At 35.5% G+C, this 17,206-nt stretch overlaps 1 protein-coding gene across 3 annotated transcripts in view; it reads right to left on the reverse strand.

Annotated features, from left to right (window-relative positions):
- The window catches only part of LOC140158603 (neuronal acetylcholine receptor subunit alpha-10-like), a 54,752-nt gene extending 41,993 nt beyond the window's left edge, over window positions 1–12,759 (reverse strand). For 2 of the 3 annotated variants that reach the window (XM_072181760.1, XM_072181761.1), the window contains exons 1-2: window positions 12,159–12,758; window positions 8,478–8,635 (exon numbers count right to left, since the gene is read on the reverse strand). In XM_072181760.1, coding sequence (XP_072037861.1) covers window positions 8,478–8,635; window positions 12,159–12,225 — 225 coding nt within the window. In that variant the 5' untranslated portion in view covers window positions 12,226–12,758. Of the gene's footprint in view, window positions 1–8,477; window positions 8,636–12,158 lie in introns of all 3 variants that reach the window. The other variant, XM_072181762.1, reaches the window with a different exon arrangement.
- Window positions 12,760–17,206: the final 4,447 nt, after the last annotated feature.

Below are 17,206 nucleotides of genomic sequence, written 5' to 3' on the forward strand. Positions count from 1 at the left end.
GTGCATTATTTTCGCGAACTACTTCGCGTGCAGGTTTATATAAACCTGCACGCTAAACAATACATTATCTAAAACCCGCACGCTAAACAATAGATTTTAGATAATACGTGCACGCTCAAATACTAGAAATACTACTTTCACATTACTATATAACTTATATAACTATGTTCGATATATATACCACCAAAAAGTACGAATATACATTCTGTGGTGTTAAAATAGTTATAGGGTATGGTATTTTTCATGCGCACTTTGTAAATCATAGGTTACAAACTGTTCTATTTTGCAACTATCATTGCCATAAATTATGATTAATGAACTCAAATAAATCAAACATCAAATGAGAATAATCGAGCTTCTATTAATTAAAAGGGCTAAAAACAGGTGGACCATAATTATACAAGATGACACCATTACAAAATATTCAGCATTTTACAAATGAATTACATGTAGGCCTATATCTAAGATAACATAAACACGCCCGGGAAACACACACTAGCGCATAATATCATGACCATGCTTTATAATACTGAACAAATTGAAAAATTCCACTGTCGTGTGTTTTAACAAAATTAGTAGATTTTAAAGTTCAAATTGTAGAACTATAAAGTCCAGTTGATATTGATATATAAGTTTATTCTCTCATCTCCATTCACCGTAGTACTACATGTAGTGGGACGTCAAAATCGATTGTTTCCAGGTCAACTGCTTCAGTGCTCTCTGTGTTCGGAACCACGATATTAAATGATCACAACATAAAGTCAATTGGTTACAAACCATGCGTGAATAAGTTACTAAAGTATGACGTATGGCGCAATCGATACCATTGATAGCTAACTTATACAGTGATTGATTTTCTTGACCAGTTACTAGTAAATGCTACCTGGTCAATGACCTGACGGTGTTTTTAAAATTTAAGATATTTTACCTAATATTCAAACTAATATAATGAATGCAGCAATTAATATTGCCTATTGTTTTAATACACTCAAAGTATATGACGGATAATGTACTCGTGCAAATGCATTCGTCAAGATAATCGCACTTGCCATAGAGTTATTGCATTTAGCTCTCGAGCCTATCGGCTCTCGGGCTAAATGCAATAACTCCACGGCGCGTGCGATTATCTTGACTAATGCATTGCACTCAGTTCATTATCCTTATCATATCACATTCCTGCACTTTTCATCGTGTGTTCTGAAATTTCTTTTGACCTGAAAGAGTTTGCCACACACGAATCAATAAACATGAAAGGGAAATGAGAGACGATACGGTTGCATGTCTGATGTGGTAGAAAAAACACAAAAAGTCAATATTGTACAGCAGGTGGTACAGATTCACTTTTATCAACGGGATTGCACATGAAGCAATTCCAATAAAACAATAAATGTATAGTTGATAGTAAAAAATAATATTAATATGACTTTCAAAAAAGGTGTGTTCTTAAACAATCGAGTACCTTATATCAGCACCGCGGTTCAATGGTCTTGTCAGAAGAAGGAAGCATCTTTTTCTGCGGAGACCCAGAAGTGGCAAAAGGCATTATGCTTCGTGAGGTCGAACAAGTTATTTTTATGCGGAGACGCAGGAAGTGGAATGCGTACACTGTGTTCGTAAGCCAAGGAAAGGTTATATACTTTTTTGTGTATATTCTTACACCAGTAGTTGATAAAAATAAGATTATTTGACTAGATGATTAAACACCTGTCGGATAAGTCAAATAAGCAAAGTCGTACACAAAATGTGTACGTATTTCGTTATCTCAGATTGCAAATGTCTAAGTTAATAATATATTCATTTTGTACTACAAATTTATTTCAAGTTTTCTTATTTGAATGGTTGTTGGAACGTTCAAAAGGTTCTTTCTTTTTTTCTTGAAAACGATCATATAGTGTATGAAACCAGCAAGCATAATTTAACAATTTATATTTCAGTAGATTGGTAGCACATAATACTAGTGCTTCGTATTTTACCCCTTTGCAACAATCCATTGCACCCCATAATGATGCCCGGGTAATGATGTCATACTATTTGATTTGCCTCTCTTAGCATGCATACCATGCAATAATTTCATTTCCCGAAGCGTATTTGACTGAACCCACTTTCCATAATGTACACAAAGTATTGCCTTTCCCAGAAATGCCATTCTTTTCACAAAAGGAACGAAATAAAAGATGTGCCTTTCTACCTGTCGCATGTAATTGCACCCGTTTTTAGGTCATTCCTTATACCGTGAACTAAATGATGGCTAGGGTTTCGTATACCAGCCACGGGCTGACAGGGTGGTACATTTAGACAGCCAATGCGACAGACAAAATGATTTTTGTAGCTTCAAGGGGAGAAAAACAAGCAAAAATAAAAGCAAATGGTTGAGATTAGAGTCTCAGCCAAAGGCCAAACCTATCAGACGAATAGTACCATGTCATTTCTCATATATACTACAGCATTGTACGCAGTGTAACCTTTTCCCGCCATTAGCTTGCTCTATGTTATTCTTCACATTCATACATAATTGAGAAATGTCGTTTGAGTTCAAGCATGAAAGGTATCCAAATATTTCATACATTTATCCTAGTAATAGGCACGTAATAGAAACTAAAGAATATCGCTTTATTGACAAATAATACTGATTTTCTAATCATTTCCAACAAGGTAGGTTTTGTAATTACGTCAGTGTTCCATACAGTTTTCCATACTAGAAGAATGTTATCAACGGAACTAGTTCATGCAATTGAATTACTTTGAATTCCCTTGGTTGATGTTTACATGGAGTGATCATTGATTAGATTGTGGAAAGAAGAACAAACTGACCTTTCTTTATAGATATGATTAATATGATATGCAACAGGGTTTAGTCTATGATTAGAAATATGATGATAATACTATGACAGAACAAGAATGACAGAGATGAGATGAAACAGAATATGGATAAGGTACAATTTTTCATCTTTTCTTCGAAAACCTATTGATTTCACTAGATTTCAATAACTCTAATGTAGACATGACACCCACAAAAAAGTTTTAAATTAAACATTGTCATCATCATCCACTGCGCGTTGTTTAATTCTAATTACATCAAAACCCTGACCTAAAAATTTCAGAAATAGACAGAAATGGGGCGTTGATGGTATCACATCGAACGAGCGAACGGCGGTTTTTATACCTGCGACAAGATATGATTACTTGGTGTTCAGTAAGCGTAAATTGCAAAGGCGTGATGAGATATCCTATCTAGACAGGGTCCGGCACATTTCAATTGCTTTGAACTCGCTACTGTAGTTTACAATATCACAACATAATTATTAATATATATCCCAAGGAATCTCTCAAGAACCACTTTACTAAATATCGAGCATCTTTGTTCTCCTCAGAATCAATAAACATAAATTTCAAATAGAAATCATGAAAATGAACGTTTTGTATTATTTTGTGACATGTTTACTTATTTCTTTAATAAATAAGCTGTCTGCACTTTGCATCCGGATGTGGAGGGTTAAGGAGCTACTACTAAGGAGCCCTTCTTTTATCAAAGTGCTTGGAAATGCCACTACATTCTTACTGTGTAAATATAGGTCTCTTCTCAAATCCTATGTACCGTAATATACCATCTTATTTATTGTGGGGAACTGTTCAATAGATTGTTTGGTACAATATTTATATTGGCGAAAGGTGTTTGTAAGATGTGCTATTGCTACGGATTGCTGCTTATCGAGTTTCTAAAGCAAGTGTTGTGGTAACTAATAATTCATCACCGGTTTCCAGGGTGATGATCTCTCTGTCTTTAATTCTTCATGAAACTGTGTCAATTTATTTCTATAGTAACTGTTAAAGGCTAGGACTTTTCAGAATTTGTGATGCGACAGATTTGCCGTTGAAAATTGATAGCGACAGTTCACTTGCAATAATGGTACATGTCATGTTCTATCAGGAGCGTGCAAACACCACTTCGTAATTTTACATTTACTACATTTCAAATAGCATTTATAGAGTATTAATTTATCAAACACATCTACATTATAACCGTGCCATTCTGAAGCGCGTAAACACGATGTACATTATAATTAATGTTACTTCTCACAAACTCGACACATACATCGTGTTGTACAAAAATATTGTCAAATTAAATAAATTATTTATAAGCAGGTACCTGAAAGGTAATATAATCATATTTAATACTCTTGCCTTTTTCCTTGGTCAAGACTAATTTCTCCATTGTGTTTTTATAATAGTTTTATCAGAGGTTTTAAGGCAAAATTCGATTGCCAAACTTATTCCAAATGTTACTATTGAAATGTAAATATTAGCACTGGATCAAGCTATTGCGAGATCATTGCGCATGAAAGGCCCAGACATTATATTTTGAATGGTATAGGTCCAATGATTAGAAATCGAATTCACGAATTTAGATGAGGTTACAAAGCGCCGAACATATTCCACTTTAAAAAAAATGTGTAATTTTCCTAATTGTGAGATCATTGCGCATGAGAGGCCCAGATATATAATTTTGAATGGTAAATGATAGGTCTAATGATTTGAAATCGAATTCACAAATCTTATGTGAGGTTACAAAGCGCCGAACATATTCCTCTTAAAAATGTTTCCATCAGTTTGGTTGTCTCGGTAGTCAGTGGTAGTTTCAGATTGATGGTTTTAAAAATGTGATCCTGAAATACTGACTTAATATGCAAACCGTTCTTGACCTTTACGAACCAGTGAATAACGACTTCAATCACAACATTTCTTATTTGACGTGGAGGTAAACATTATTTTTTCAATTGTATTGTATTGAGTTAATTAAAGTTTACATACGTGAATGGTGTAGTTAATTTAAGTCATTGGTTGGATATTTTTAGGTAATAGTTTACAAAAACAGTAGTTGGCAGTCCGCCAAATGAGCAATTTAATTTGATTTGTCTTATGTACAACTACATAGCACGAAGTTCACTTTCATCTATAGATTTGACGTTTTTTTCCTCGGTCTTTTCTATATCGAAATCCTACTTATGTATTACGTTCCAATCCACGAAAAAAATAGTTGGCACACTTGCACTAAACAATGGAAATGCGTGCCCTATTAAAATTGGGGAGGCGAGGGAAACATGCATGCAATATATGTGAAGTACAGACTCCCCTATATCTCACCCTTCCCCACTCCCCATCTTTCAATGTTGGAGGGTCTCACGGACCTGTTGACAACATGGCTTGGTCCAACATTGAATTGGGGGAGCGGGGGCAGAGATATACCAAAAGACAGGCAAAGTGTGCCAACCTTTTTTTCGTGGATTGTAGCTGTTCCTGGTTTATCGCTCCATAATAACGCTAAATATGGAAAGGAAGACTGATGATCTATGCTCTACATATCAATAAATACATAATATCCATCTTTGGCATTTTCCTGAATACAGCTGAATTTCAGGGTCACTTATGTTCACGTTTTCCTGTGAATATATTACCCACAATGCAAAACCTCCGATATAAGCTTCCTCTAATCGGAAGCTTTTTTGGAAAGTTACACCGTAAAACAGAATATTCTGAGGCACGTGCGTCTTGTTTGCCCAATATAGCCAATATAGTGTGGTGTATTTGTGGACAAATTGACTGGAACAAAGCGGTTAATAAGCCCCCGTATTGTCATGATAAACCGTACGAGTTGATGAAGGACAGGGTGTGCTTACATGACGAACGTTTTTTCTGTCATCAGGTCTAATCACTCTAATAACTTCAAATTTCCATTAAAGCAATGTTCATTATAATTTCATTTACCTGCCTTAGCTCAAAATTCAATATCGTTATTCATGGGTAATTTAATAAATATTTTATAACTGAACTATTAATGTTGCATGTTCTATACTATGTTGTGGGTGGATCACCTCATCATCACACGGTGAACATTATTAGTTGTGCATCCACCTTGTAACGATTATTATAGCCTTGGGCGAAGTGAAGACATATCGGAATCTGACAACATAATTGGTTTATTCAGGTTGAACCAACCATGAGAATGTGTTAATTTGCCTTTAGAAAAATTCTGAAATAGCAATTATTGATCATGGTCTGCAGTAAATAAATGAAAATAGTTATTTCTCATGTTAGTGTTATTTGTTGGGATATGTTGAAAAACACATTTTCCGTATCGTACTGAAATACTGTCCTTTTATTCACGTCAAGGTAGGGATAATTTGTTTTTTCAAAAAATATTTTGTTGACTGGTTTCCACTGGTCTTGTTTTAATTTTGATCTTGTTGTAAACTTTGTATCAATGCTGAATAAATTTGCCATTCAGACTAGGTTGTTTTTCAATTTTAAAACAGTATCATATCAAATCCGTTCTGACTGTTTCAATTTAAATATTTTGAGAGAATAATGTTAATACAACACTATACTTTGATCAGCTCGTGATCGGCTGGAATTATTAGGATTTTATTACTACGCCAAAAAGTAGACCCACGTTAAGAGTGATATAGTTTACCTTCCTGGTTTATATTTTGCATCTTAAAGAAAGTAGCCAAAGAACAGGACTTCAATCAATAATTTGAAATACTTCTGGCGCGATGTCACAAGACAATTCTCCAAATAAAATATCGAGGGTTCAAAACCAGAAAGCCGTAACAAAAACTATGACCAGCTCTCACAAAATAAGCATAAAGTTTTCGCCTTGCTTTGGTCTTAAAAAATCAATATTTTCTCCACAATGTCTCTGTTTTCTATTGAATTTTGTCATGATTAATGAACTGTATCTTCTATAGTGCCCATGCGACTTGATGCTCATTTTGTGGGAGCAGGTAATTGTGAGTTGAGGCTTTCTGGCTCTCAATCCTCGATATACTGATATTAATCCGCCATGTTATAAGGCCCGCCGATTACGAGCAGATCAAACTGTAGTGGCAACGTATGAGGGTTCTATCAAATAGCTCATCAGTTCAAAATAGGTCAAAGAATCAACATATGCCCCATAACCTATATCTTACCAGTATCACTATCAACTAAGAGAGGTCTTTCGGCAATTAACTAATTAGACTTCAAAATAGGTCAACGAAACACCTTTGTCGCATCAAAACTTAAAACTTTACCTTTCGATTCCCCTCCGTATTAATGCGTTCCCAATAATTACGTGCTTGCCTCTTCTGAAGCCTGGATGGTTTGCTTTATATCACTTGATTCAATTTGGACTCATGTACTTTTCATTCAGATTTCCAACTCATGAGCATTAAAAAATAAAATCCTAACTTTTTCGATAATTTATAGGATGTATAAACTGTCCATAGCAGTAATTGGTCTTATCAACTTATAATGTAAGTAGGGCAATTAATAAGAGCCACCCATTTTGAGAAACAACACGGTATTTTGACGACAATAACTACTTCTATAGAGAGACCTATTAGTAATTAATTGATATAATCATTAAGGCCTGGAGTAGTATTTATAGTGCAGCTTGAAATTGATGTTATAATGGAGCTGCATATACAGTTCATTCATCTTGCTATTTAAAGTAAAGCTTCTTTTGTCATTATTGAATCTAGTATGTTAGCACAACCTAACCAGAACACTAGTGTCATTATTTTCAATGCAGATCAAAAGCAATGATGTTATAAACAGCTTGTCGAAACTTTCCTAAATCAATGGACTAGTGGCAGTCTTGTGACAATCTAAGTGAAGCAATCACTTAATCACGAACAATGGAAGCATTTGAAGACAAACCTTTTTCTCGATGGTTGAAACAAGTCGTTTGATTAATTAACGCTTTGATTATTGATAGATAGATAGATAGATAGATACGATGTATTTAGATTGGCTAGTGGTAGCAATAATTTGAGGTCAAAAGATAATATAGTGTATAATATTGTAGATATTAAAGTAAAGAACATGAAACCTAATAGAACTGCAGATTTAAAATTGAACGTCAACACTACTTGTTTATTTCACTGACTTTCGAGGAACTTCTCCTCACTGTCAGCCAATGCTGTTAGCTGTGATTTTTCTTGGTCCTAGTGTGACGTCATCTGATCATGTTGGTCTCTTGCCGTTTCTAAGAAACATCAGCGCTAACAACATCGGCTGCTGAAGAAGAAGTTCCTCGAAAGCGCTCCTGGTAAGCGAAATAAACAAGTAGTGTTGAAGTCCACTTTTAAATTATTCTCAACATAAGACCTATTATCCTATACCTCAAACTACGCGAAAAAGCTAAAGGAGATGTTCAAGTAAAGTTGGCAGAATCGTTTTGGAGGGGGCTTTTCAAGATTAACAGACCGTTCTTATATTTTACGTGACAATTGTATTCAAGTAATCTCTCGATTTACGATAAGACTTATTGCAGCATATATCTTTGTAATCTATTATGCCAATTACAGGCATTGGCAATTTTAAAATAAAATAACATAGTGTTAATCAATTGATCATCAATGGTTAATAATTGGAGAGAGAGGAAGAACATTATATAAACTGTGCAGCATCTCCATCTACATAATCAATTAACTCACGATTTTGAGGATTCTGGAAAGCTTCAGATGATATTGTATATATATTATTTGAGTTTCATTCTTGACTGGTCTGACATAGGTACTGTATGTGCGCAACAGATCTTCAACCAGCTTATCTTCGTATCCAGAGTACACCTCACGGTCCAGCGTATCTTGTGCTGTAAGAACAATTGAGTTCGTGTAATATTAGTGAGTTACAAATGTGGTTATTATTAGTGTTTAAGTCGGCTATACTTTAATACTTTATGCTCATTAGAAGTAGAATGACACGAATGCAAGTATGAGTACTTATAGTTGGACAATGCGCTATTGAATTTGTCACACCTAATCAAGCTTCATCGCTTCATTAAAATATGATACTTGTCATAGAGCCAAACCGGATAATGATGATAGATACTCTTGACTTCATCATATTCGGGGTAAAATGCAAAACTTCGACGTCTGAACTTGTCTGAAGGACAAACGTCTTGATTAAAATAATCACTAAATGAGTCAAGAACTAAAGTCAAGTGGAATAGAGCTGATGGTGATACTTGGGGCTTATATAAGTCTCTTCAATTCAGATTGATTGTGAATAGGCGTCGTCCATTATGATAATCAGTTCAAATGGGTAAATTTCCGAATCTATTATAATTGCGGGGCGTCAATGCAACGCATGATACGCGACACGTTATCTACTGTTGTGAATACTCTCAATCATCTGGGAATCCCGAATCCTACAATGAGAGAATGATTTCAATCTATTCAACAAGATTAATCCACATACCTTGGAGCAACCAACGTTGCGGTCAGTACCACTGACCTTCAGCTGGGTTGTGATGTTAAACACCAGCTGAAGATCACAACCCAGCTGAAGGTCAGTGGTACTGACCGCAACGTTGGTTGCTCCAAGGTATGTGGATTAATCTTGTTGAATAGATTGAAATCATTCACTCATTGTTATCTACTGTTGCGGACCAGCTCTGATCTCAATCTGGAAACTGCATCAAAAAGCATCGTATGATATAGATGGCCTTTGTCAAACTGATTTTGATTGGCCAAGATGATGAAGATAGGACGTATGTTGCAGGAATTACAGTTTCTCCAACTTTGTTTACGGGTAATGGCTTAAATGACAAGCAAACTAAGATAAAATTAGACGTTTAAATTCTTACTAGCACTTTTAGTCCAGAACTTTTGGAATAACCATTTTACCATTTTACGTTCGAAAACTGTGAAAATAATCGTTTTCTGTTACTTTTTATGTTTCAGTTTCTCTTCGATTTGGATATTCTCAAATTCTCCAATAAAGCCAACCGAGAACTATTTACAACATATAAGCTTATCAATCGAACGCTCTACATTACGTTGACAATTTCCATCGCAATCGGTCAACAAATTTATAAATATACATTTTAACTTAGGGGCAATTTAGCATGACAATTTAATCTCAAAATATGTATTCGTGATTCTTTCTTAGAATTGGACAGACGCGCGTCATACTCGATTATTTAATGGTCATCATTCAGGGTTCACGACATGTCGATGACAAATGTTTAGTTAAATGAAATAGTGCAATACCCCTTGGTAATGTTTTGAATCAAAAGATAAGTTACCTCCAATCCATATGACTAATTATATGAACATTGCGAGCCAAATGTGTTGTGCGATTAATATAACTGATACATATCGTGACACCATGACACCACTTGGTTAAATGCAATGCAACTATTCTACAGAATTAAGGGGTACTACACCCCCTGATAAATTTTGCATTTTTCTCAAAAAATAACTACACACTAACAAAATTTATGTATATTATAGGGGCAAGGAATCCAATTACTTCACTGAAATTTCAGTGATTCAAGACAAGTAGTTCATTATGTATGTTAACTTAGAAATGAGGTACATTCTAGCCGTCTTCTTTTCTTATCATAAATAACCTACCGCTTGTCTTGAGTCACTGAAGTTCCAGTGTAGTAACTGGATTCCTTGCCCCTATAATATACATAACCTTTGTTACTAGTGTGTTATTATATTTTGAGAAAAATGCAAAAATAGTCACAAATTTATCAAGGGGTGTAGTACCACCTTAAAGTAAATATTGAATTCAACTACGGTGTCAGTTACTTACAGCATTGTTACTTGCACTCGTTTTTACAGAGTTTAAATTCATAGGACGACTGAAGTCTTAGATTGAGACATCCGACCTAGTTCAAAAGCCCAAACACCTTTTTTCAAGATTGCAATAGGAGCCAAATAAGCAGTTTAACACTGCTACAGTGACATGTGAGACATATTTGAGAGCTTAAACAAACCTCACCATCGTTTACGTAACACGAGCGACACTTGACTTCTTGCAGGTGTCTGACATTCCAGATTCTTTGACCTTTTGGGACGTCGACAAGCATTATGACATCATGTGATAATAAGCGTAACCTTTACATGACACTTTACTTTGTTTTTCTTGTTGTGCTACTACATGAAGCATGCGTCTATTCTTTGTAGACATGCAGGTGTAAAAACATTGTGATGTCCCCTTTATATGCCAATTCCGTCTTATTGTTATTAGTACATACTTCAATACAAATAGGTTACAGGTGCATGTCCGCATTCCTGGACTTAACTTGTTACTCATTAATATTAATGAGTGCAACCTGATTAACAAAACAATATAAGAAGGAGCCGGGTGAAGGATTTGCCTAGCTTCAACTCAAATACGCTTTCTCGCTCTCTGTACCATTGTACAACATGATGAATAATGTTCGCAAATTCGGCTCTTTTCCTGCAACGTTTGTTTTACATGTGCAAAGTACTAGTAAATGGTGTATCAAAAGCAAGAAAGGTTCTTCCAAGTTCATTTATGTACCTCCAGTTTGAATACAGAAACAAAGATGGCAACCTTTCGTGATTATTATATACCAACCATTATATGCTTCAAGTTTTAATCAATTTCATCTACATTATTATACGCAAGGGCCTAGAGAATTCGTTATCAGTGTTGAGATGCCTAATGCACCCGTGAATATTATGGTTGATGGCGTTTAATTATCACCCTTCAAACTCACCCTCTGTATACGTAAGCAAAGTAAGCCTGTTTGGCTGGATAAAAGGATTAAATAGTTCATCATCCACCTCATGAGGATAAGCATATGCTGGGATTTACAACCACGGTGTCGTATAGTGTTCACGGGCATATATATTGAAAAACTGATACCGGTTTTTAGCTTGCTATCAGCAAGTTTTCAATTCCCCTGAAGATCTTGTTTATAACCTTAAACTTTCACCTTATCAAACGTATGTAGTAAAAACACCCAGCTAGTGACAAATTCACGCCATGAAACGGCGTTGACAATACGAATAAAAATGTTATTGACTTTTCTATTCCTGAAAACTGAATGAAATATGATTGCTGATACTACGGCAAACACACATCCTGTGAAAACAATACGGGCCCAATTAAGACAAAGTGCTAACATATTGACAATGAAATATGATCATTTATAAATGATATTACGAGGCGCTATATATCAAGAACTTACTATACAACAAAGTATAGTCATCAACAGTTTCTGTCTTGCCATATATACTGTACGAGCTTTCACAACTTCACAACAAGCACAGGCATACGAATATACGATTAATTATTTAATACATATAAACTACCATTTTTATATGTTATAAGTAAGCTTAATAACTTACCTTTGACTTGCGATAGTAGAGTGAGGGCCAATATGACCCCTAGACAGCCACGTGGTGTCCAACCCATTGCGGCCGGTCAAACGAGTTCCTGTCCTGCTTGTTAAACCAGTATCTGGAAAGTCAACGCTGCTTTCAAAATTGTCAACGCATACAATATAAACATACAAACAATTTACAATGGTGGAATTTTGAGGTAGTTTATCATTCAATTCTATGGTGCCTCACGGCAGCAAAAAAGACTCGAGCACAGGTGAACAACACGGTTGAATTATACAACGGCGCCCTTTTGCTATGGCCGTTGCAGACGACACGGGTATTACCGTAGACAGGTATCAGACTCGCGCGCTGCTCCAGCAGAAATTCAATATGCAAAACAAAAACAGTATGCAAACGTTAATCTCTGCAATCTGTGCATAACCACAAACATTCACACTTTCAATAAGCTTGTCGACTCCATTATTGATTCCAAAATGTTTTAATCGTTGCAAAAAAAATGGCGGCCTTGTTCTAGAAAATAAATGGATTTTGAAATACCGCTGAAATTTTAGCAAATAGAGTGAATCATCGATCCATATTTTTTCCCTCACTCATGCACCCACGTTGTTGTGGCCAATGCATGATGGCGCGCTGCCTGAATGCTTACATGCATGCTAAGTATCGTTACATGTTATATTTGATCGATTGGAAAAATGCATGAATCGAAATGCCTTGGGAGTTTTATACGAATATGAATCTTGTACACCCATCAGATTATTTGCAGTTGCAGATATTACTTACAAATATGGACTTTATTATTTGCTGGAGGCACAAGGTATATCTGTTACCGAAATAACACACATTTTATTCACATAACTATAGAGAGAAAGTTATCGCGATTTTTTTATCCAATTATGTTTTGATGATCGTAGTTAAAATTATGTTTCCGTAGACATCACATTAAAACAGGTGATTTTTAAGGGTCAGTGATGTAAATCGAGGAACATAATCTCAGATTAAGGAAAAAGCTTCATCCCTGCTTGGAAATATCCAGTATAAAACAGCATGTAAAAGAAGTAGAAAATACTTATCTTATCTTCTTTTAGGTTAGGAATTGACTAAATCTCTGTCATCTAATATCTTAAGTAATACTTAAAATATAATTTCATATGGGCCAGCAGCAGGTTGTGAATCATTTCTCACAAAATTGCACAAGATAACAGAGTATGCACCAAAATTATATCCCAGGTTTAACCACGCAATTTAAAAGATTTAAAGTTAGCAAAATAGTATTCCCAATATGCTCCTTTTTTTACAACTTTATTTATTACAGATAAGTTGTGAAATATCTGCAATCAACAAACATCAAAGAACTCATATTTTCAACGTTTCTATAGCTTTATGGTTTTATTTCACAATTCAACACCTAACCTATTTCTGTGATGATGCAAGTGTGGGCGGACATTACCGTTAGAAAGGTGTTAATGTGAAAAGATGTGTCAATTGTAACTTCAAGGGTCGTGCGTTTTCTATCTTACATCGAGGTCTGCCATTGATACAATCTGTTTCCAACTTTTGAGTAGTATTGCTATGGATATTTTGATATGAGAAGCAGAGAAGCAAAAACGTGAATAACATTGCTCCATATAGGGTAGTACATACACTTCCGGTGTGGTTACCACAATTTCCCCACGTTCACACCATCTCAACGAAGCACATCTCGGACGTTAAATTTTGCTTGGGTAATGAGAAAAATATGCACTTTCTTCTGATACCCAAATCTCAATTATGCTGAAAAAAATGGGGACGAGGTTGTCGATTGTGTCACACCAATTGAGGAAGGTGTGTAAGGGCCCATGCTTTAAAAACGTTGTAACATCAACACTATTGCAGTGTTTGATACTATTCTGTTACGTCAAAGTTATATCAAACCTCATTCCTCACTAGGAAAGCTATATGTTAATCCTCGTCCTGCGTTGTGCAACCCCAACGCTTGTGTTTACACCCACATGACTTAAGATAATCGTTGACCCACCTTTTGCCCTCATGTAAGTGATAACAATGTTATTCCATCAACTTTTTCTAAGGGAATATGGATTTTTAACCGAAAACCAATTTTGCCTATTATACTTGTTTTCGAACTTCACAATTTTGCGACGGCGCGCTCATATTATGATGTCATAGCAACATTATGTGGGGAATGTTTGTACTTACATGTACATTGGTATCACTGGATGCAAATTGGATACAAGAGATCCATGTATACATTGGTACCAAAATATGTTGTAGTTTATATTATTAAAAAATGGCTCCGAAGATCCGTCGTAGAAGTAGTGATGTAATAGGATTAATTACAATAGCGGCTGGTCAAAACTATTTTTGAATGTATTGCCCTGCACTAGACGTACGCTGTTCCACTGCATCGCACCATAGATCATCAAATAATGCAAATAAAGACCTGGATCGTAATTCTATCGAAATTTCACATTATGCTGAGGCCATGTATGTTAGCTTATGTTTCACTCGCACCTGTACGATTGGTGTCTTTGAAAAGAGCGGTATGATTGTACCCGTACATAGGCATGTCAGGGACTGAGTGTAGACCAAGGAACGAAATTTACATAGTTATACTATTCAAATATTGTTGGTGCAGATAGTGCAAGGCAATACATTCAAAAATAGTTTTGACCGGTCGTTATGGTAAAGTAATCTTATTATATCACTACTTCACTATCAGGTCAAAACCTTTGGTGAATCTTATTATATGAACACAGCATACTCGAGTGGTCTATTATACTGTTGCGATACGGTCAATTCGCTGTAGAAGTAGTGATGTAACAGGGTTAATTACAATGGCGATATGTTTCCACTATTTTTAATGTATTGCCCTGCACTAGACATTAAGCTGTTCACCTGTATTGCCCCATAGAATATTAAAGAACAGGAATAAAGACCTGGATCGTAATTCTATAGAAATTTCACATTATGTTGAGTGCATGTATGTTTCAATCGCACTATACATGCTATAAGACCAATGTCTTGCGGTAGGTTAACACACATACACAGGTGATGATTGCAGCCTGTTTGTATATAGTGCGGGCAATACATTAAAAAATAGTATAAACATATTGCTATGTTAATTAATCTTGTTACATCACTGGAATTGGAATCCAATTTTGGTCCAAAAATGAGGACGGAAATGTTTTTAAGCTCAATTTTGGGCTCAAAAGATATGGAATGACACCGACAACTAATATGAATCTGATACGCTACCAGAGACATTATTTCTTTCCCGATATTTATACATGTATATATTTTGTTGAATCATGCATTCGGACCAAAATTCCGTAGGAAACTGATCGTATCCTTAAGGATACATGTAGTATTAGTAACTTTCGCTTTTATTTAAACTGGCAGGATCTTTAGAAAAGTCAAAGCACGCCGTACACAACTATTGCCACTTGATGTAAAAGGGTTAGAACAAGTGACATTTGACATACAAAGGGCCATTTTAGCATACAGGGTGTCCCAAAAAAAAGAAGCCCCTCATTGCGCCCTCTTTTTCGCCTATTTCTGAAAAGTTGGTCAAATATATTTTGGTATGTAAAGGAACCTTTAATTGTTGGCTTTGATAAACTAAAACAATTTTTTCAATCGGCTCACAACTTTTGAAGATATGCCCTTTTAAAGATAAGTACCCGTTTTTCACTCTGTCCACGGATAGAAAACAGAGTGGTTGGGATGGGTCATGCTGTGGAGTGGCCTGCAAGATCACCAGACCTCACACCACTTGATTTCTTCATTTGTGGCAAAATCCAAGATCTTTGCAAACATAATACTGCTGTATTATCAAGTATCCGACGCACAAGGTTGATACGCAACGCAATTGATGCAATGAGGACTCGGGTGAAACCTGTATTCGTCAAGGAGGCAACCAGGTAGAGGGCAGAGCAGCACAGTAAACTCACTTCAAAAGAACCAAAGACAAACTAAACAACCCTCTTCAGGGCTACCTTTTATTCCAAAAAGAGAAATGACTTATGTTGTCAATAAAAAGAAAGCAAGAAACAATAAAGTAAGAAAGTAAGAAACATAATAAAACAAAAAAGCATAAAATAACCGAGAAAAACATAAGTAATTGCAAGTATAGCAAAAGAAGTCCCATCCCACATCAATTTCACCCAAATTAATGACACTTAACAAAATCCATAAGCCCACCGGTAAACCCCATGCCCTAAAATAAAGTTGTTATCATCGAGGAATGTTTTATATCCATGCATGGTATATGCACTTTTCAATCTTTGAAGTAGCCAAACCCTCCGTGGACAGAGTGAAAAACGGATACATTTCTTTAAAAGAGCATATCTTCAAAAGTTATGAGCCGATTGAAATAATTGTTTCAGTTTATTAAAGCTAACGGGTAAACGCTTCTTTCCATACCAACATATACTTGATCAACTTTTCTGAAATGGGAGAAAAAGAGGACGCAATGAGGGGCCTCTTTTTTTTGGGACACCCTGTATTTTAGAATGCACTCATATTTTCAAACGTGGGAGTCATTTTCTTTTGCAACTTAGCTTAGGAAGTAGAAAAACTATACGTTGCTTTTAAAATTGCTTACGATAATTATAAATCTTATAAAATGTGTTTGATAAATATGAATTACGATCGAAAGTACAGGTAATTTACATTTCACCAAGGTTAGCGCTACAAAGGGATGGGTATTAGGTAGAGTCCCAAGTTGAGCGTTTTCTAAAATCCATTTTCCGTGTTGTAATCCGTGTTGTAAAATTTGTAAATCCGTGTCATGAATATAAAGCTTAAAATGTAAAAACAATGATATTAATGTCACGTGTTCAATATCGCGATCATATGCTCTGATTGGAATATTCTCACGATAATAGGCCGACTATAACGATGTTGGGGGGGGGGGGGGGATAGGGGGTTCATGCCTTGGTAATATACCTTTATTTCGGTATTATTAAACAGTATTTTTATCATAAAAATTGACATACACAACTCATGATTGTTTTTAACATTTATTTCTCTTATCTTTTGACAATTTTTGTCAC

The sequence above is a fragment of the Amphiura filiformis genome, chromosome 8 (genome assembly GCF_039555335.1).
Source record: "Amphiura filiformis chromosome 8, Afil_fr2py, whole genome shotgun sequence".
In the NCBI taxonomy this organism is placed as follows: Eukaryota; Metazoa; Echinodermata; class Ophiuroidea; order Amphilepidida; family Amphiuridae; genus Amphiura; species Amphiura filiformis.